Source organism: Hyla sarda, chromosome 3, assembly GCF_029499605.1.
Source record: "Hyla sarda isolate aHylSar1 chromosome 3, aHylSar1.hap1, whole genome shotgun sequence".
Lineage (NCBI taxonomy): Eukaryota > Metazoa > Chordata > Amphibia > Anura > Hylidae > Hyla > Hyla sarda.
In genome coordinates this window covers 263,831,930-263,853,797 of record NC_079191.1, presented here as the reverse complement: position 1 = coordinate 263,853,797, position 21,868 = coordinate 263,831,930, and the positions used below count along the sequence as shown (strand labels likewise).

The following is a 21,868-nucleotide window of genomic DNA, read 5'->3' as shown; positions in this document are numbered from 1 at the left end:
AGTCTACAGTCGCTGATGAGTAACTTTCTTCACCCGGATAGTGAAGCAACTCATCAGCAGCAGGTAGACCTGGAGCAGGACCTGAACCAGCAGGTGGTGGCATACCTTGACACGACCATGCAAACACACCTTGATGATCCGCTGGACTTCTGGGCAGCCAAACTTGATTTGTGGCTGCAACTAGCAGAGTTTGCCCTGGAAAAGCTGTCCTGCCCGGCCAGTAGTATGCCATCAGAGCGAGTGTTTAGTGCAGCGGGGGCCATAGTAACCCCAAGAAGAACTCGTCTGTCCACGAAAATGTGGAGAAACTAACCTATGTGAAGATGAATCAGTCATGGATCAGCCAGGATTTCCCACCATCAATGCCTGATGCATCAGAGTAGATTGACCATGCTGCCACACCAACTCTTCACAAATATGGATAGTGCTAAACATATTTAAGACATTCCTCCGCATCATACCATATGTAAGTATTGAGGATACGCATTAAGTAAAACGTAACTTTTAATAATATTCTTAGGATAAAATATACAGTATGGACCCAAAAAATGTTTTAAGTCAAACAAAAGGAAAGGTGTGCAAAAAACACCATGACAGACATTTATTAAGCGATTTAGTTAAATATTTTTTTTTACTAAAAATGTCGCACAAAAGTCGCACCTGCGACTACGCGATTTTTCGTGCGACATTTTGACTGGAAAGGGAGAAAAGCAAGTTTTCCAAAACTTAACTATGTAGTAATAACTTTAAAATGGACTACGGGTAGTCAGGTATTTATTAACTGCGACAGTTGCAACTCCACAAAAAAAAGTCGCAGCAAGGTTAAAAATTGACTAAATTTACTCCAGCTCAAACATGGAGCAGAAAAAGCTACTACCAAAGTAAAAAAGAAAAAATTGCTTGCGTGAAAGAAAATGATCAACAGGCTGAAACCAGTTGATAAATAAGTCACACATAAGCAAACAAAAAAGTAAAGAAAAAAGTACTATAAATAGGAATACATAAGCAAACATTGATAAATGTCCCTCCATGTGCCACCCCCACCACCAAGTATTTATGTGATACAAAGACCTCTAAAAGGTGCAAGGGAACAACGTATTGTCCATTGTAGCAGGTGGGGGTAAAAAGGTAAAAACTTCCCCTGTAAGGCCCTACTCTTACTTTTACGTAATGCATATCCTCAATACTTACTTGTGCACACTAACACTTTTACAAAAGAGACAGTTTTCTTCTGCCTACCCGCCTCAGCTACTACTCTGATCCTGCCACCTGCCTGATGCCACACATCTCATGCCAAGTTCTCCTTTTTCACCCACCTTTGTCACCGGGTACTGGTATTGCCACCCACTGTAACACTCTGTCACCGGGTCACTTTCAGGACTCCTGATGCTGCCACCTCCAGGATGTGTTGTTCAGCCACAATGTTTTCTCCTCATGCTGCTGCATACTCCAGGCTGTGTCATTCAGCCACAATATGCTGCCACCAACTCCAGGCTGTGTCATTCAGCCACTATGTGGTCTCCTCATGCTGCCGCCAACTCCAGGCTGTGTCATTCAGCCACTATATTGTCTCCTCATGCTGCCACCATCTTAACGCTGGGTCATTCAGCCACTATATGGTCTCCACATGCTCCCGAAAACTCCAGGCTGTGTCATTCAGCCACTATATTCTGCCGCAGCCACTATATGTTCTCCTCATGCTGCCGCCACCTCAACGCTGGGTCGTTCAGCTACTATATGATCTCCACATGCTGCCGCCAATGCCAGGCTGTATCAATCAGCCACTATATGGTATCCTCATGCTGCCGCAACATTCATTCTGGGTCATTCAGTCACTATATGGGCTCCTCATGCTGCCGCCACCTCCACGCTGTGTCATTCAGCCACCATATGGTCTCTTCATGCTGCCGCCAACTCCAGGCTGTGTCATTCAGCCACCATTAGTGTTGAGCGGTATAGGCCATATTCGAATTCGCGAATATTCGCTAATATATGGACGAATATTCGTCATATATTCGCTAAATTCGCATATTCGTAATATTCTCGTTTTATTTTCGCATATGCGAAAATTCGCATATCCGAAAATGAACATATGCGAAAATTTGCATATACAAAAATTAACATAAGTGGAAATTTGCATATGCGAAAATTTGCACGCCAGTCTCACACAGTAGTATTAGAGCCTTATTTACACCATACAAGCTGGAAGCAGAGAGGGGTGATCACTGTGATGTGTACTGTGAGAACGTTACTTATGTTTAAATATGTTTAAAAAGTTCTCCTTTCCATCCCCTCAGAATATTACTTTTGCTTTATGCACCTGGTAAACTATATGACAATCTTTATGTTCACACACAACATAAACATGCCCCAAACACACACACATCTCCACACTGAGTGCTACCAATAAGTGCCAAATAAAAGAATACTGATGTCCCCCCCCCCCCCCCCCCCCCTATTATAATCCAGCACTGGTTTGGGGCACATTTAAAGATATGGTACATTCTATTATATGAAATGGTATTTCTCCTGCACCTCAGCAGAATAGTGACACAAAGCAAAAACAAACAGATCACTGTTAAATAATTACTGTAACACTGGATTTGTTTATGAAGTATAATACATAGGTGACACTGCATCAAATCAGTGAAATGCATTTAATCAGTTTGAGCCAGTCACTGGGTTCAGTAGTTTTGTTTATTTACATTGTATTATAGCAAAAAAAAAAAAAACATGGTAAGAGTAGGACACATATCTTTTACATCATCAGTATTTACTACCACTGTGCTTTTTGTATCAGGCAGATCAGTGGTTATGGTAGTAGGTCATGGTAGTGTCATATCTGATTGGTGAAAATCAAGGAGGCTTTGCAATGATTTTTAGGGGGTCACAATATATAAGGTAGGATTATCTATACATATGTTATGTAGGCCATTTATATAAAAGGTACAATTAACCATTTACAATAGTCTCAAATGTTGGCAGGAACGTTTTCAGCTGTAAAACTTCGGTTAATGGTTGTTTCCTGTCAGGGTAAAAATCCAAACCTGTGAGCAATTCAACATCTCTGACACGAGCCGCATGAGCTTTGAGCCTCTCTTCAACCCATTCTTCTTCTTGTTTATTATCCTGTAAAGTGAAAAAAAAAAAAAACATGAAACACTACTTTATCTAGTTTTGGTTAGTTATTTAAATGGCGTAACATGAACATTAAACATAAAAGCAAGACTCCAACAGCACTACCAACATATGCAATATTCACATTTATGGTACTCACATCAGGGTAGGCAGACAGATCAGAACAACGTCCATTTTGCAGCACACCAGCCGCTTCTACTGTTTCCAGTAGAAGCGGCTGGTGTGCCAGGAACCAGTAGAAGCGGCTAGTGTGCCACAAAATGGACGTCATTCTGATCTGTCTGCTCCCTCCCTGTACATTTGTCTGCCTACCCTGATGTGAGTACAATAAATGTGAATATTGCATCCATGTTGCGAGTGCGGTTGGATACTTGCTTTTTTGCTATTTGCTAAGACTTTTCTGTCTGCTGATGACTGAGCACTGCATTATATTGGATGAGAATGTTGTTCCTGAGACTACACAGCCCATGTATACTTCCCTACAAATGGTTAACCCCTTAAGGACTCAGCCCATTTTGGCCTTAAGGACTCAGACAATTAAATTTTTACGTTTTTATTTTTTCCTCCTCGCCTTCTAAAAATCATAACTCTTTTATATTTTCATCCACAGACTAGTATGAGGGCTTGTTTTTTGCGCGACCAGTTGTCCTTTGTAATGACATCACTCATTATATCATAAAATGTATGGCGCAACCAAAAAACACTATTTTTGTCGGGAAATTAAAACGAAAAACGCAATTTTGCTAATTTTGGAAGGTTTTGTTTTCACGTCGTACAATTTCTGGTAAAAATGACATGTGTTCTTTATTCTGAGGGTCAATACAATTAAAATGATACCCATTATTATATACTTTTATATTATTGTTGCGCTTAAAAAAAATCACAAACTTTTTAACCAAATTAGTACGTTTATAATCCCTTTATTTTGATGACCTATAACTTTTTTATTTTTCCGTATAAGCGGCGGTATGGGGGCTCATTTTTTGCGCCATGATCTGTACTTTTTTTTGATACCACATTTGCATATAAAAAACTTTTAATACATTTTTTATAATTTTTTTTTAATAAAATGTATTAAAAAAGTAGGAATTTTGGACTTTTTAAATTTTTTTTCGTTCACGCCGTTCACCGTACGGGATCATTAACATTTTATTTTAATAGTTCGGACATTTACGCACGCGGCGATACCAAATATGTCTATAAAAAATGTTTTTTACGCTTTTTGGGGGTAAAATAGGAAAAAACGGACGTTTTACTTTTTTATTGGGGGAGGGGATTTTTCACTTTTTTTTTACTTTTACTTTTACATTTTTTTACATTTTTTTTTACACTTGAATAGTCCCCATAGGGGACTATTCATAGCAATACCATGATTGCTAATACTGATCTGTTCTATGTATAGGACATAGAACAGATCAGTATTATCGGTCATCTCCTGCTCTGGTCTGCTCGATCACAGACCAGAGCAGGAGACGCCGGGAGCCGCACGGAGGAAGGAGAGGGGACCTCCGTGCGGCGTAATGAATGATCGGATCCCCGCAGCAGCGCTGCGGGCGATCCGATCGTTCATTTTAATCGCGAACTGCCGCAGATGCCGGGATCTGTATTGATCCCGGCACCTGAGGGGTTAATGGCGGACGCCCGCGAGATCGCGGGCGTCGGCCATTGCCGGCGGGTCCCTGGCTGCGATCAGCAGCCGGGATCAGCCGCGCATGACACGGGCATCGCTCCGATGCCCGCGGTTATGCTTAGGACGTAAATGTACGTCCTGGTGCGTTAAGTACCACCTCACCAGGACGTACATTTACGTCCTGCGTCCTTAAGGGGTTAAAGGGGTACTCCAGTGGAAAACTTTTTTTTTTATGAACTGGTGCCAGAAAGTTAAACACATTTGTAAATTACAATTTGAAGTAGAAGCAGAAAGGTATAAGTCCGGCACCGCTATGCAGGTGGATATAATGCAATGTTATATGGCATGGTATCCGCTTATGCAGGAGTGTGTGGAGACTAATGAAGGTGTGCTAAGTCGGGGTGCTGGTCAGAGAGGCACAAGTCGCTTGTAGAATCAGAATAATGCAGAAAAAAACGCACACCCGTACTTCGTGCACCGATATATTTATTCCGTGGAACAAATAACAAAGAACACAAGGAACAGGCAGTTGGCAGGAACACCAGGGAACACGAGGTGTTGTTACAGCTGTTTCACGGGAACTCAGCCCGCTTCGTCAGACTACGCCCTCTGATTTTGTGTCGCAGGTCATATACACACCTACGTGCACGTCAGCAGATGGGCGTTCACACACAGGTAAGTGACTTAAAAACATAAAACATTTTAAAACCAACACACCTAAGCAATCTTAATAAACCCTTTGGACAAACAAGTATTTTTTATATTTGTAAATTACTTCTAATAAAAAATCTTAATCCTTCCTGTACTTTTTAGCAGCTGTATGCTACAGAGGAAATTATGCTCTTTTTCTTTTTTGTCTTGTCCACAGTGCTCTCTGCTGACACCTGATGCCCGTATCAGGAACTGTCCAGAGCAGGAGAAAATCCCCATAGCAAACCTATGCTGCTCTGGACAGTTCCTGAAACAGACAGAGGTGTCAGCAGAGAGCACTGTGGACAAGACAAAAAAGAAATTCAAAAATAACAGAATTTCCTCTGTAGTATACAGCTGATAAAGGGTAACGTTTTTTTAAGAGAAGTAATTTACAAATCGGTTTAACTTTCTGGCACCAGTTGACTTATAAAGACCTAAAAAAAAAAAATTTTCCACCAGAGTACCCCTTTAACCCCTTAAGGACCAAGGACGTATATTTACATCCTTGGCCGGCTCCCGCGATATAATGTGGGGTCACGCGTCGGTCCCGGCATGTAACTGAAGCCGGGATCCGGGGCTAATAGCACACGACAGCGATCACGTTCAAAGTTGAACGCCGCATCTAAAGCGAAAGTAAAAGCTTCCCAGCTGCTCAGTGGGGCTGATCGGGACCACCACAGTGAAAATGCGGTGTCCCGATCAGCTAGGACGCGAGCGGAGATCCTCTTACCTTCCTCCAGTGAGAACGTTCGGCATTTGATTGCTCCAAGCCTGAAATGCAGGCTTGAGCAATTGACCACCTATAACACTGATCAATGCAAAGCTATGGCTTTGCAGTGATCAGTGTAAAAGATCAGTGTATGCAGTGTTACAGCCCCCTATGGGAGCTAACACTGCAAAAAAAAAAAAAGTTAATAAATGTGATTTAACCCTTTCCCTAATAAAAGTCCAAATCACCCCCCTAAATACTACAGAGGAAATTCTTTTCTTTTTGGAACACAGTGCTCTCTGCTGATATTATGACCACAGTGCTCTCTGCTGACATCTCTGTCCATTTTAGGAACTGTCCAAAGCAGCATATTTTTTCTATGGGGATTTTCTCCTACTCTGGACAGTTCTTAAAACGGACAAATCACCCCCCTTTTCCCATTTAAAAAAAAAACAACATGTAAATAAAAATATATATAAACATATGTGGAATCGCCGCGTGCAAAAATGTCCAAACTATAAAAACATATAATTAATGAAACCGCATGGTCAATGGCGTACGTGCAAAAAATTCCAAAGTCCAAAATAACATATTTATAGTCACTTTTTATATCATTAAAAAATTTATAAAAACTGATCAAAAAGTCAGATCAATACAAAAATGGCACCACTAAAAACTTCAGACCACGGCGTAAAAAATTAGCCCTCATACCGGCCCATAAGCGGTAAAATAAAAAATATATAGGGGTCAGAAGATAATTTTAAACGTATACATTTTTCTGCATGTAGTTATGATTTTTTCCAGAAGTATGATAAAATCAAACCTATATAAGTAGGGTATTATTTTAATCGTATGGACCTAGAGAAGATAAGGTGTCATTTTTACCGAACAATTTACTGCGTAGAAACGGAAGCCCTCATAAGTTACAAAATGGCGTTTTTTCTTCAATTTTGTCGCACAATGATTTTTTTTCCCGTTTCGCCATAGATTTTTTGGGTAAAATGGCTGATGTCACTGCAAAGTAGAATTGGTGGCGCAAAAAAATAAGCCATCATATGGATTTTTAGGTGCAAAATTGAAAGGGTTATGATTTTTAAAAGGTGAGGAGGAAAAAACGAAAGTGCAAAAACAGAAAAACCCGTGGTCCTTAAGGGGTTAATTCAGAGTTAGTAGTACCGACTCTACCAACTCTGTGTATATCGCATAACACGTACATTGCCTTTAACTGAAATGAAACAAAGCAATACATTTTTTAATAGATTCAAATTATGTTAATAGTTTAAAGGAATAGCAGGTTAAATGGGTTATATTTAGAGATGAGTGAATCCAAGTTGACGAACCTGAATTCGTTACGAATTTCATGAAAAATTCGATTTGCAACGAATGCGAATATCGCGTGAATCACTTCATTAAACTCCATTTTACAGCATTCCAGGCTATTGGAGAGCTAAGATGGCGTATCCACATGTCAGTACATGGGGCAGGGGATTATGGGAGGGGGGGAAAACAGCGGCGGAAATGAAGGTAGGCGGGCTGACCCTGAATCACATGTGAGATGCAGCCTATCAGTGTTCACTGACCCCTGTGATGTCACAGCCCATATATAATCGGCGGCCATCTTGCCTCTCTTCATTTCATCTATGCACTCAGATGGAGAGGACGGGACTGCGTGTGTGTGAATAGCTCATATCACAGCGTTACACTGCAACTGCTAGTCACATCAGCATTAGGGAAAGACAGGAGTGCAGAGTGCTGTGCTGTTACACTGAGAAGGATCATTGATTGCTAATCCTCCTATTCACGTTATTGAGCATTGCAGCAGAGAGGGGCAGATAGCTGTCAGCTGCCTCATACAGATCAACAAGCTGCCTGAACTTTCTGAAGCATCTCATCTCCTCATTTTTCAGCTCTATTGAGTTTTTTTTTCTCCACAAATCTTCTGCTGCTCAGAATTGTGTGACTGAGTGCAATTTAGGGTTTAATCCCTGGATTTTTTTTTTTTGTTTTTGTGGTGCTGCACTGTTGGGTCCTGTTGCTGTTCAGAAATACGTGATTGTTCAGTGGACTGTAGTGCATTTGTACCATTTTGTACCTGTTCATCTGATAAAAGGGCTGGCTACATACTGTGCAAGTCCAAACAATACTATTCACTGGCTTTGTTTTATTTATTTATTTAATAGTTTTTTCTGCGTATAGTTACGCAAATATAACTGCCCTCATCAGTGCATACCGCATAGGTACATGCAAGTATTGTACCATTTAGTACCTGTTAAGCTGTCCAGGTGCTCCATACCGTCAAAGTCCATAGCATAGTATCCACTGGCTGGTGTTTTTCATAGGCATATTACTGCCCTCATCAGTGCATACCGCATAGGTACATCCAAGTACTGTACCATCTAGTACCTGTTAATCTGTCATGGGCCTACATTCTGTTCAAGGACAGCCATAAGTAATCACCTGCTGCTGTTCTAGACAAATACTGTTTAAAGAGTAGTGTAGCGTATTGTAATACCCTCATAAACGCACTAAGTATGTCAGGCAGAGAAGTGCCAGGACGTGCTCAGAGGAATGGCAGAGGCCTAAATACTTCAGGCAGAGTTGGCAGCAGACTTGGGGCGAGTGGCAGCAGGAGTCGCAGCGAGAGGCCTGAGCTCCCTTTATCAGCCAGCGGTCGTGTCTCCACCAGCAACCCATCTGTTGTCGTGGATTGGTTAACACGCTCATCCACATCCACATCTAACACCCCCAGTCAACAGTCGGTGGGTTCCTCATACACAACCCTCAGTTGGCATGACCCGGGAGAAGTCCCTGTCCTCCCATTGCCTCTGTCCTATGCGGTTCCCTCTCCTAAAGAAGTATCTAATGCTGTGGGTTCAGCTCCACTATTTACTGAGGACGATCTAATAGAGCACAGTCAGCAGCTACTGGACAGCCAAGAAGGGGAGGAGACATGCACTGCTTGCTCCGCTAGGCGGCCAAGTAGTGATGCGGAGAGTGACGTGGGAGGCGGTCTTGCAAGTGTTCAGGGTCCTGAAGCAGACACTGTTGGGGAACCTGAGGAGGACATCAGTGACGTGCACACAACTGTTGAAGATGATGAAGCCGATCGCAATTGGGAGTCGGGTGCAGAAGGGGCTTCATCATCATCAGGAGAAGAGAGTTGCAGTTTGCCCTTGAGGCAGTAAGGCGGTAGCAAGGTTGGCAGTCAGCGTGGTGGCAGTAGTGGAAATTCAGGAGCCAAATGTGCCCGGGGGAGACCACCTGATTCGCGGCAGCCTACCTTTCCGGGAGGTAGTGGAACAGGGGTTGCTGGAGACGGTGCCAGTAGCAGTCCATTAGTGCGGATTGCGGGTGGGAAAATCAGCTACTCGGCGGTGTGGAAGTTTTTCATAAGGCATCCGGAGGAGGTTCACGTAGCCACATGCAAGATCTGTCGGCAGAAGGTGAAGCGTGGACAGGGTCCCAATGTTTGCACCACGGCCCTGCGTCAACACATGCTTCGCCACCATAAAGCGCCCTGGGAGAACCGTAGCTCCGATGTAGTGGTCCAGCCTGCTGCATCACCCAGTGGCCAACCGCTACCTCCTTCATCCAGCCAAGGCTCCATCACCTCAGCCGAAGGGAGCTGTGTGTCAAACCCTCCTTCTGTCGCTCCTGCTTCTCCTGCTTTTAGTCAGCCATTCCGCCAACAATCCATCGGCGAAGCCATGTCCAAGAGACAACAGTATGCGCCCACTCATCCAACGGCGCAGAAGTTGAATATGCTCCTGTCCAAGTTGCTGGTGTTGCAGTCCCTCCCTTTTCAAGTGGTGGATTCTGCACCGTTCAGAGAATTGATGGCTTGTGCAGAGCCGAGGTGGAGAGTCCCAAGCCGTCATTTCTTTGCGAAGAAGGCAGTACCAGCCCTGCATAAGTTTGTGCAAGAGAAGGTGGGCCAGTCCTTGAGCCTGTCGGTGTGTTCAAAAGTGCATGGCAGTGCCGACATGTGGAGCTGTAACTACGGGCAGGGATACTTGTCTTTTACGGCTCACTGGGTAAATGTGGTTCCTGCACAGCCACAACAGCAACTTGGACAGGTCACACCGCTTCCTCCTCCACGCTCTCGCTCACAGGCAGTTGGTCCTGTTACAGTGCGCAACGCCGCCTCCTCATCATCCACCCTGTCCTCAGCCTCCACTGCACAGCCAAATCTCGGTGGCCCTTCATCGTACCATGTGTGTAGGGCACGGCGGTGTCAAGCTGTTCTTCACATGGTTTGCCTTGGAGAACGGTGTCACACAGGGGAGGAACTGCTAAAGTTCATTCGTAAAGAAATCTGAGTATGGCTTACTCCACGAAATCTGGAAATGGGAACCATGGTGACCGACAACGGGAAGAACATCGTGTCCGCGCTGCGACAAGGAAGTGTGAAACATGCGCCCTGCATGGCATACGTGTTGAATCTGGTTGTCAAGCGCTTCCTCAAGTCTTCACCCCATTTGCAAAACATCCTGAAAATGGCAAGGAAACTGTGCATGCACTTCAGCCAAGCAGATAGGAGTACTCCCCTGTGAAACTTCAATGTGAACCAGTGGTAGCTCAAACGTGACACCTGCCGTTTGCTGAGGCCCTTTGAGGAAGCCACATTATTTGTGAGTCGCCTGGATTACGCCATGAACGACGTAATTCCACTCCTACATTTCCTACAACAAATGATTGAAACCATGGCTGGTCACAGCAATGGAGACGTTGCGCCTACATCTCCAGGCTACATGGGCCCTGTGGGGCCTGAACTGGAGAAGGAGGATGATGAGGGGCAAAGCGGAGCACAGTTTAGGTTGGATGAGATGGCCGGTGTTTCTTGTCTTCGGACAGGAGAGGAGGAGCAGGAGCAGCCAGAGGATTATGAGGAAGTTGAGACAGAGGACCCAGACACACCGTGGCAGTATGCAGTGGAGATGGAGGCAGGTAGTCCCTCCGAGTCACTGGCGCAAATGGCACGATGCATGCTCAATTGCTTGCGTAGTGACCCCCGAATTGTCAAAATTCGACCATCTTATTAGACCATCGCTACCGTCCCAAAATGGGGGCCTTTTTTACACTCACTGAGAGGGAGGACAAACTGACCTACTACAGAGAGTTTCTACGTAGCCACATGGTCCATCCACTCGCAGGTCTGACTCGGGGGGGCCCTCTGCGCTCACCTTCCACTGCCATGGCTGCTGGGGAGGTGAGGGGTGGCAGGAGCAATACCAGCTCAATCAGCAGCAGCCTGAGTCTACAGTCGCTGATGGTAGCTTTCTTCACCCGCATAGTGAAGCAACTCATCAGCAGCAGGTAGACATGGAGCAGGACCTGAACCAGCAGGTGGTGGCATACCTTGACATGGCCATGCCAACAACCATTGGAGATCTGCTGGACTTCTGGGCAGCAAAACTTGATTTATGGAGAGTGTGGGGAAAGGTTCCAAGAGTGGAATATTGGCTTTCGGGTGGCGCAGGACACAGATAGGAGCATAAGGTAAGATGCAAAGGTAGTTTATTCTCCCAAACTCTGCAAACTACCTTTGCATCTTACCTTATGCTCCTATCTGTGTCCTGCGCCACCCGAAAGCCGGTATTCCATCGAAGCCTTTCCCCACACTCTCTATTGATCAGCCCGGCTGGCTGCGGATACTATACGCGCTCACCATTGTTGTGTATGAGGTTACACAACATAACAAGGTGAGCTCCTTGCCTATTGCACATTCACCATACAGGTCTCTCATTTATTACACCATGGAGCTCTTTATTTCTTATTTCTTTTAGAAACTTGATTTATGGCCACAACTAGCAGAGTTTGCCCTGGAAAAGCTGTCCTGCCTGGCCAGTAGTGTGCAATCAGAGCGGGTGTTTAGTGCGGCCGGGGCCATAGTCACCCCAAGGCGAACTCGTCTGTCCACTAAAAATGTGGAGAGACTGACGTTTGTCAAGATGAATCAGGGATGGATCAGTCAGGATTTCCAGCCACCAATGCCAGATGGCTCGGAGTAGATTGACCATGCTCCTACAACAAAAATTTCTCAATTATGGTTGGTTATGAAACCCTCTGGGGCAGACCTGGGCATTGTATGGCCCGCTTGCCATATACGGCCCTTTGATTGGCTCTGATCGTGGTGCTGACTGGGGGACAACTATGCTGCCTAATCTGGGGGACATCTATGCTGTCTAATCTGTGGGACATCTATGCTGCCTAATCTGGGGGACCAGTATGCTCCTAATCTGGGGGACATCTATGCTGCCTATTCTGGGGGACATCTATGCTGCCTAATCTGGGGGACATCTATGCTGCCTAATCTGTGGGACATCTATGATGCCTAATCTGTGGGACATCTATGATGCCTAATCTGTGGGACATCTATGATGCCTAATCTGGGGGACAAGTATGCTCCTAATCTGGGGGACATCTATGATGCCTAATCTGGGGGACATTTATGCTCCTAATCTGGGGGACAACTATGCTCCTAATCTGGGGGACAACTATGCTCCTAATATGGGGGAAACGGATGCTTCTAATATGGGGGAAACTTATGCTTCTGGCCTTGGGCCTATAATTTTTTGAAGTTTAGCAGTAGCTAAATACATGCTTAATGCAAATGTCAACATTGATCTTTAAATGTAAGGGGTTATGAAACCCTCTTGGGTACTGCGAATGACTGCTCCAGAATCATTCTGTGTCTTTTTACAAACAACTTGCCTCCCTGGCGCCTCAGGACTTGGGCCTATAATTTTTTGAAGTTTAGCAGTAGCTAAATACATGCTTAATGCAAATTTCAACAATGATCGTTAAATTCTCGTCGCTCTGCCAGGGCCTTCTCCTACCCTGCCGGGGCCGATCCGAGGACCTCACTAAACCATCTAATTGTTAGTAGAGACATGCGGTGTGTACAAGGGGCAGGGACTTAATGAACCCTAGCTTATGACCCGCACTTAGTTGTGATTCTTATTTCCTGGCAAAAATGATCCCTATCGCCAACAGGAGCCGGGTGCAGAAGGGGCTTAATCATCATCAGGAGAAGAGAGTTGCAGGTTGCCCATGAGTCAGCAAGGCGGTAGCACGGTTGGCAGTCAGCGTGGTGTGGCAGTAGTGGAAATTCAGGAGACAAACGTGCCTGGGGGAGACCACCTGCTTCGAGGCAGCTTACCTTTCAGAGAGGTAGTGGGTTACCCGCACCTGTCGGTGAAAGATAGAGACACGCTAATCCGTTCAGTGGAGCGCTAGTGCGCCCCAGACATCTGAGGCCATAACACACCTGTTATTGCTCGATCTTGCAATTGATTGTGCAATGTAAGGGGTTATTAAAGCCTCTTGGGTACTGCTGAGGTCCACTCCTGACTGTTCCTGGTGCAATGTATGAGGTGATTATTTTTAAATTTACTGATAATTTTATCAGTAATAAAATTGAATTTTGCAGAATGCTAACCGTTACACAACGGAACGCTTGTTGCGTGTGATTTTTTAATGAAAATAAAAAATTTTAAAAAATCCGGAGAGGGATTAACTCTGCTTAATCATTTTTGGCGAAAAAACTCCTTTGGTGATCTGATCTTTTGGAGACAGATGCGCTTACACACGTCAATTTTTAAATTTTTTTTTATTTCAAACATTGTGTGGTTTATAATTTTTGAGAAGAAAGTCTTTGGGTGGTCTACCGTCCTGCATTATAGAGTCTTCTGAACTGTTGGATATGTGCTTGTTTTTACACAAAGGTATACATTTAAAAAAAAAAATTATACAATTTTGTTGATTTTGGGGGGGATTGTGAAGCCCTGTGTCTACTGGTGCATCAGCCAATTCCAGGCTGTGTTATTCAGCCAATATATGGTTTACTGATGCCGCTGTTGAGCCTGGGTCTGGGAATTTCAAATTTTCTCATAGGTAGCACCCGCTATCCAAAATCTTTTTAAAAAATTTCTAAAATTGTGGGGTTTTGGGGGGGGGGGGGGGGGAATTGTGAGGCCCTGCTGTGTACTCGTGAATCAGCCAACTCCAGGCTGTGTCATTCAGGCAATATATGCTTTACTGATGTTGCTGTGGGGGCATTTTGGATTGGGTCTTTCGTACCCAAACGATGGGGCCCGGGACACTCAAAGTTTGTTTTAATTTTCAAATAAAAAAATGATGGCGCTGCTGGGCCTGGGTCTGGGAATTTCAAATTTTCTCATTGGTAGCACCCGCTATCCAAAATCTTTTCCAAAAATTTGTAAAATTGTGGTGTTTTTTTTTTTTTTTGGGGGGGGGGGGGGATTGTGAAGCCCTGGTGTGTACTCGTGCATCAGGTAACTCCAGGCTGTGTCATTCAGGCAATATATTTGTTACTGATGCCGCTGTTGGGCCTGGGAATTTCGAATTTTCTCATAGGTAGCACCCGCTATCCAAAATCTTCGGTTTAAATTTCTTAATTCATCTTTTAAAAACTTAGGGATTGTGAAGGCCTAGTGCCTACTCATGCTGCTGGCAACTCCGGGCTGTGTCATTCAGCCACTATATGGTCTCCTCATGCTGCCAACACCTCCACGCTGTGTCATTCAGCCACTATATGGTGTCCTCATGCTACCAACACCTCCACACTGTGCCATTCAGCCACTATATGGTGTCCTCATGCTGCCAACACATCCACGCTGTGTCATTCAGCCACTATATGGTGTCCTCATGCTGCCAACACCTCCACGCTGTGCCATTCAGCCACTATATGGTGTCCTCATGCTGCCAACACCTCCACACTGTGCCATTCAGCCAGTATATGGTGTCCTCATGCTGCCAACACATCCACGCTGTGCCATTCAGCCACTATATGGTCTCCTCATGCTGACAACCTGTCTATGCTGTGTCATTCAGCCACTATATGGTGTCCTCATGCTGCCAACACCTCCACACTGTGCCATTCAGCCACTATATGGTCTCCTCATGCTGCTAACACCGCCACGCTGTGTCATTCAGTCACTATATGGTCTCCTGACACTGATGCCACCACCAGGCTCTGTAATTGTGCTGCTGTGCGGCAGTGATTCTGAATAACCAGATTATTTCAGTAACCCAGAACACTCCATATGCGTTTTAGACCACAGCAAAGTGTTCTATAACCCTATAGAGGCTGTATGTAGGCTAGAAATAGCCTTTTTTAATATAGATTTGCCGCGAAAAAATTAAAAACGAAACAAAACTTTTTCGGAAAATTCGGCGAATCGGCCGAATCGAATTTTTGAGAAGTTCGCTCATCTCTAGTTATATTGATAAAAAATAAATAAATTAAAAAAACAGACTTACTTTCCACTGCTCCCCCATTGCCTTTGGTATCACTGGCCCATCCTCTGGTATGGTTCTCATCCTATTTGCCGGGGTCGATGCCACACCACAGCTCAGCTAATTGATGGCCACAGCGATGTCCCATCTTGGCCAGTGATAGGTTGGGCAGCAGTTTTCTGATGCTGGGCCCAATATGTCACACTGCAGCACAGCCAATCACTGGCCAAGGTTAGTCATCACTGTGGTTAACCCAGTAGTTAACAGAGCTGCAGTCTGATGTGTCGACCCCCAGCAACAAGGAAGAAGACTGCACCGGAGGAAGGGCAGCTATATCAGCCTAAAGGCCTATAACTGGCAATACTTCACCAATTCAAGTAAGTAACCTCCTATTTTAATGCTTTTCACCCACACTACTAAAGGCAGCTGAGCAGGTTTTTTTTTTTATTAAGTTTAAAGTCACATAGCCCCTTTTAATCTGGTAAGAGCTAGTTACAACATTTCTCACTGGTAAAAGAGAAGATAAACTAAGCTTTTCCAGTGAGGAAGAATAGCCAAACAACCCTCTGTTTTGTTACTACCTTGTACTTGTCCAAGTTTTTAGAGTGGCACAGATGTTTTTCTCTTGAAAATCGGGGTAAATAGAGCTTATGGATATTACTTTCTGGTTTTGAAAATTGGTGAAGTTTCCAGCTCACATATATCACCTATGTTATCTTCTGACACGTCTCTATGACATTTACTATAGCTTTACGATAGAGGGTGACAAATTTTTTTTAATCTCCTACAAGTGTTTAATGGTAAAACAAGGGGTCTCATGCTGACCATCTCACTGGAGGAAGTGCCACAGACTGTGGCAATGCTGAACTCAATACAGGCTTTGAGAGTTTAATATGCATGGTGGTTGTGCTGGTTATACTGGTGCACCTTACTCTGACCCTTGCTCAAAGGACTCTCACTATATACAGACAATGTCCCTTATTTACTAAGAGTGTTGTGTAAGTTTCTTTGTGGGTTTTAATGCCCTACAATTTTTTTCCCCACAGTATTTACTAAGCTTTCCCTGCATTTTGCACTTTTCTCTACATTTTGCTTTTTTACACATGCTCTGATCTGTCGGGTTTTCCTCAGGTCAAATCCACCACAATTTCTGTGGAAACCTTAGTAAATATGTTGGGTTTTTGTGAAAATGTCAGGAACACAGCCCTTTTCTGTGATCACACCCCTTTTTCACCAACAGTCACACCCCTTTTCCGGTTTTCTCAGTAAAATGGTGAGTTTGTCAGGTTCTTTATTTCTGGCGCAGACTGAATTCTGTTGCAAAGAGACAGAATTCTGGCGCAATTAGAATTTGATGCACAACCCGACAAAACATGTCAGGTTTACAATAGTAAACCAGGGCCAATGTTTGTGATAATGGCTTTCTATCTGCATAAACACTGGCTTGAAGAGCTACTCATTCTCAAACTGCTCCAGGAACTATTTACTGTCTTGGTCTTGTTACCTTGCTATCCAGTTGCACTCACTCACAGTGCAGGTAAACTTCTCACCTGCCTCTGTTTCAGAGGCCTTCTGGCTTGGTACTCTCTAGGTAGAAATAGTGTGGCGATTAAGTCATCCACTCACAAAGCACTCCTCACAGGCTAAGGTGGGTCATCCCCAACAGCTCACAGCTTTCTCTCTTTATCTTACATCCTAGCACCACCCATGCATGCTGTTGTCAATGCTACCCCAGCAGACATTTCTCTTAAGCCGCAATGTTCAGGCTCACACTCTGCTTAACACAGCACAACACAATGTTCTGACGGGATCCTCTCTCATATTTTGTGAATATCAGAACATGCCCCCTCAATGGTCATATGCTCAAAAATGCCCCAATCATCTTTCACCTATAAGGCTCGTCATGTTAGCTCCTGGTACTATTACATTCCAATTAACAGCATGGTGCACAAGACCAGCATTTCTCCCCACCATGTTGTCTAACCTCACAGAAAGCGCAGTCACTACATGCACAGCAAATACTATATAAATGAACTGTATACAAGCAGAAAATACAGATTGGCACAAAAATCATATTTCAACACATATATTCATGATACAGAACAAAGCAAGGAGAGATGTTTTATTATAAGTACAGTACTTTCTAATTTTTCCCCTCTTTTCATGTGTTCCACCGTGTGTGACTCTAATCTACACACCTTGAGCTTGTGAAGTTAATCATATTGTATTTATTGTGAAGTTTATGTTAAAATGTAGAAAAACTACAAACCTTGTTCAATCCTCATAATCCTTATTTCAGAGAACATGAAACTCTGTGTATCTATACTACTGTCTATTTTAAAGTATACCCCTGAGATTGTGAACTTGTTGAGCTGGATGGAGAATTTGCTTAGTGGCTTTTGCTCGGTAAGCAGTACACCCTGTTCCAAAGTTATGGAATAAAAAAACAAAAAACACATAGGTTTGGAATTCTTTACTACTTTTAGCAACAACAAGTGGGTAAGAAACTGACTAAACCATTTCCCATCACTTGTTTCCTATTTGGTTCCAGTGAAGTTTAACAGGATGCAGTTGAACATCCTGAACAATACTTCAGGATCATTGGAAGACGACATTCAGACAAACTTTGGTTAGCTAGAAACATTGTTTATTACAATAGTGAGTTTTCAATTACTTAAGCAGAACTTCCGATCTGGTCAAGTGGTAAACTCTCGCCCATTACATGGGAATAAATGTTCATTTAGTGTATGTTCAAAGCCATAAAGCGAAACTGGCTGTTCACCCGCACTTAACCCAATATACTAGGTTATAGAGCGGGTGAACATTACTAAAATGAGGGGTATTCTACTTGAATTAATGAAGTATTGCCAGAGTAATCGGTTTTCAGTCTCCTAATTCTATTGTGCAGCTCTGTGCTATAGAGGTGGGAAGCCAGCTAGCCATGCTCCCCTGCCTCCCTGATATTCCGCACTTTGGCCCGCCCCCATAGTGAATATGCAAAAGTATTCAGTCTTAGCGATGAGAGAGCATGCCGGTGCATGGGCTCTGCTCCGAGCATAGCGCAGCGTATACATTTTCCTGCATGTAGTTATGATTTTTTCCAGGAGTAAGACAAAATCAAACCTACATTAGTAGGGTACCATTTTAATCGTATGGACCTACAGAATAAAGAGAAGGCATCATTTTTACTGAAAAATGTACTGTGTAGAAACGGAAGCCCCCAAAATTTACAAAATGGCGTTTTAAAAAAAATGTTGTCTCACAATGATTTTTTTTTCGTTTCGGCGTAGATTTTTGGGTAAAATGACTGACATCATTACAAAGTAGAATTGGTGGTGCAAAAAATAAGCCATCTTATGGATTTTTAGGTGCAAAATTGAAAGAGTTATGATTTTTTAAAGGTAAGGAGGAAAAAACGAAAATGCAAAAAACCCCGGGTCCTTTAGGGGTTAAATGTGCCTCCTCTCTACACACCCTTATGTATCTGTAAAGGCTTCTAATTTGGCATATTTATCCATTGTAAGCTTCTGTAAAGTTGCTTTACCCCTTACAACTTTGTGTTTACTCAAAAGAGGTTCTTCAACAGTACTTGTTTTTCCTCAGATATTCCAGTCAGTAAGCAGTCTAATGAAATGCAGATGACCTCACAGTTCTGAGTCAGAGGATATTGCTTAGCCAGTGTTGGGCCAATTTTGTTTAATGCCACAAAAATAATATTCCATTTAATAATGCCAAAAAATGCACTGCCAGGCATTATGAGTACAACACTGACTTATTTATTCAAGACAGCCAGTTATTGATAAGCACAGTGCTTTGAGCTATTACACCTAAACACCTAAAAAATTTACTTTTTTTTAATCCCAGCTTATTGATTTATCTATAATATATCTCAATGTCCGATATTTACCATTGTCTTTAAACAGTTTTTTGTGTCTAGAAAAGGCGCAAAAAAAGGCGCAAGCAGTGTTGATTTGCACTTTTTTTTTTTTACATCTTTTGGTTTACTCATTTCTGTTAATTTTGAGTTGCAATCCACTGATTTTGGCAATAATATGATATGGAAGGGTTTTATGAACTGCGCCTTTTTGTGAAAAGGCGCAAAAAAGGCGCAAAGCCACTGAAAAGTCTCTAAAGTACATCAGCCTTATTTTTATGGTGTATGTGAACACTAAAATTTCAGAATATGTGACCTGCTCAAAATTCATCAAATGCTCTGCAACCGTTTAATAAATTTGCTAAATATAATATATATATATTAGCATTAGTTATGCTTAATCATGACCACATGACCATTACTACAGAAATAATGGCACTAATAGGCCTAGTCTCTTGCATTAAATGATGGCTATGGCTGGGCCAGTGGTATTACTAGTCTGTATTCACACTGCAGAATCTCCAACTGGAAATATTATGAATCAGTTGGAACTAGGACCACGTGGGCATAGACCCATAGACAGTAATGTATCTGGTGAGGCATCCTGCTGAAAGAATGAATATGTTGCACTAGAATTTCTGGGCCGAATTGCAAAGCAAAATTCTGTAGTGTTAACACAGCCTTAAAATTTAAGAAAATCTGTTGTTATCAGGTTCATTTGAACTAAGCTGTCAATACAGACAGGTAGCGCAGGTTACACTGATGACATTCATATTTACCTGATCCCGTTCCATGATCCAGTTCTACAGCAATCTTCTGAATCTTCAGTTCCGGGGGCCGACTTAGAGCATGGACGGAGCTTTGTAATGTCACCGCTCCTGCTTCTCTGCTGGGTCTCACTACTAGCAAACAGCACCGTTGACGTCACGAAGCTCTGCCCATGCTCCAAGTTGGCCCCAAAACATAAGATACAGAAGAAGAGATAGTGTGAGAACTGGGATCAGATTAAGTATGGCTGTTATCAGTGTCACCTGCATTACCTGTCTGTACTGACAGGTTAGTGCATGTGAAACTGATGACAAATTTCCTTTACTAAATATTTATGGGTTCGACAAAATACCCACAAAACGCCTATTTTTACCAAAGTGAAGTTGACCTCTTCCTGACACACTTGCAATCACGAGTAATGCCCCTTTTTTCCAGTCATTTGGCTTAGATCGCTGTTGATAAATGTTACCACTTGTGCTGTTTTAGAAATCTGTTTATTTGTTTTAGGGGTGTGATATGTCAGGCCTGAAAGAGTTCCAGAGGGATTGTTGGTGTATGCTTGTGGTCTGAGTTGCAGAGTTAATGGGTATGTTGAGTTCTACTGTTTCCTTGATAACATTTCAGAAGACAAAGACCAACAAAACATGCGCAGAAATGGGGTTGAATATCAAATCTTCATGTGACGTACAGAAAAACACTTTATTGAATTGTAGCTAACACATACAAAACTCCTGCCCCTCAAGTTACTGCAGAGTTAAAAGCAAATTTTAAAGGGCACAAGTATTGGTAAAAAAATTAAACAAGGATGTGTTTTAGGCTACAATTTAACAAACTACTTTTCGTTTCCTTGATGATATTCGAACACAACTACTTCTGTCTGCGGATTCTAGTCTTTGCATACTGAGAGGTTATAAAGGAAACCGTAAACCTTGACACATCCATCAACCAATCAGCTCTGCAGATGCCCCTATCAGGTGTGCCAAAGATAATTTCCCTTTGGAACTTTGTCAGGCATAACATATCACACCTCCAAGACAAAAAATACATTTTAGAACAGCACAAGTAAAAATGTTTATCAAAAGCAATTTTAAGCTTGGTTCAGAACTGACCAGAACAGTCTGTTGCACAATTGACATCTGGTGTCAGAAAGTTAAACATATTTGTAAATTAATGGAAAAATAAAACAAAGGTGCTGCTCACAACCAGATATCCGAGGTTTAATGTGGCTAATAGATCGATCCCCACTGACCACAATGATAAATAATCTAAAATAAAAATATAGCCACACCTCAAGAATACCACCCTGCTGGGTACACAATGAGAATAACTGAAAACTGATTTTTTTTTTTTTATTTAGAAATTTATTAAAATACAGTTTAAAAAAAAAAACAACATGTAAAACATCTTATTCAGAGCAAAAATACCTGTGTATTACATTAGACTGCCATTGGGCCATAATGGCAGAATTATAGTAAATGTTGTAAAGCAATTAGTAATTGATAGTATGCCAGCAAAAAAAAGTATTATTAGCATATGCTTTTAGTTCGGAGTCCTTGAGTCCTCCCATCTCGACCTCCTATCCCGTCGTCCTATCCCGACCCGTAATATGTGTACCAGGTATTGAAATATCTCCAGCCGTACGGAAGTTTTGTGGGAACATACATTTCCCATTGATTTGCATGGGACTTTAAACAAAAACCCCGACCCTCACAAATGGGGGTAGTTAAGGGTTAAATTAACTATCCTATATTTTAAGTGGACATATAAGTAACATGTGGCCAAGTATTATCAAAAT

The 21,868-nt window shown here is 42.8% G+C and overlaps 1 protein-coding gene across 1 annotated transcript in view; it reads right to left on the bottom strand.

The window, feature by feature from the left end:
- Positions 1 to 2,701: 2,701 nt before the first annotated feature.
- Positions 2,702 to 21,868, bottom strand: part of ENPP3 (ectonucleotide pyrophosphatase/phosphodiesterase 3) — a 178,948-nt gene continuing 159,781 nt past the window's right edge. The window contains exon 25 of the mRNA XM_056563313.1: positions 2,702 to 3,129. Coding sequence (XP_056419288.1) covers positions 2,953 to 3,129 — 177 coding nt within the window. The 3' untranslated portion in view covers positions 2,702 to 2,952. The remainder of the gene's footprint in view (positions 3,130 to 21,868) is intronic.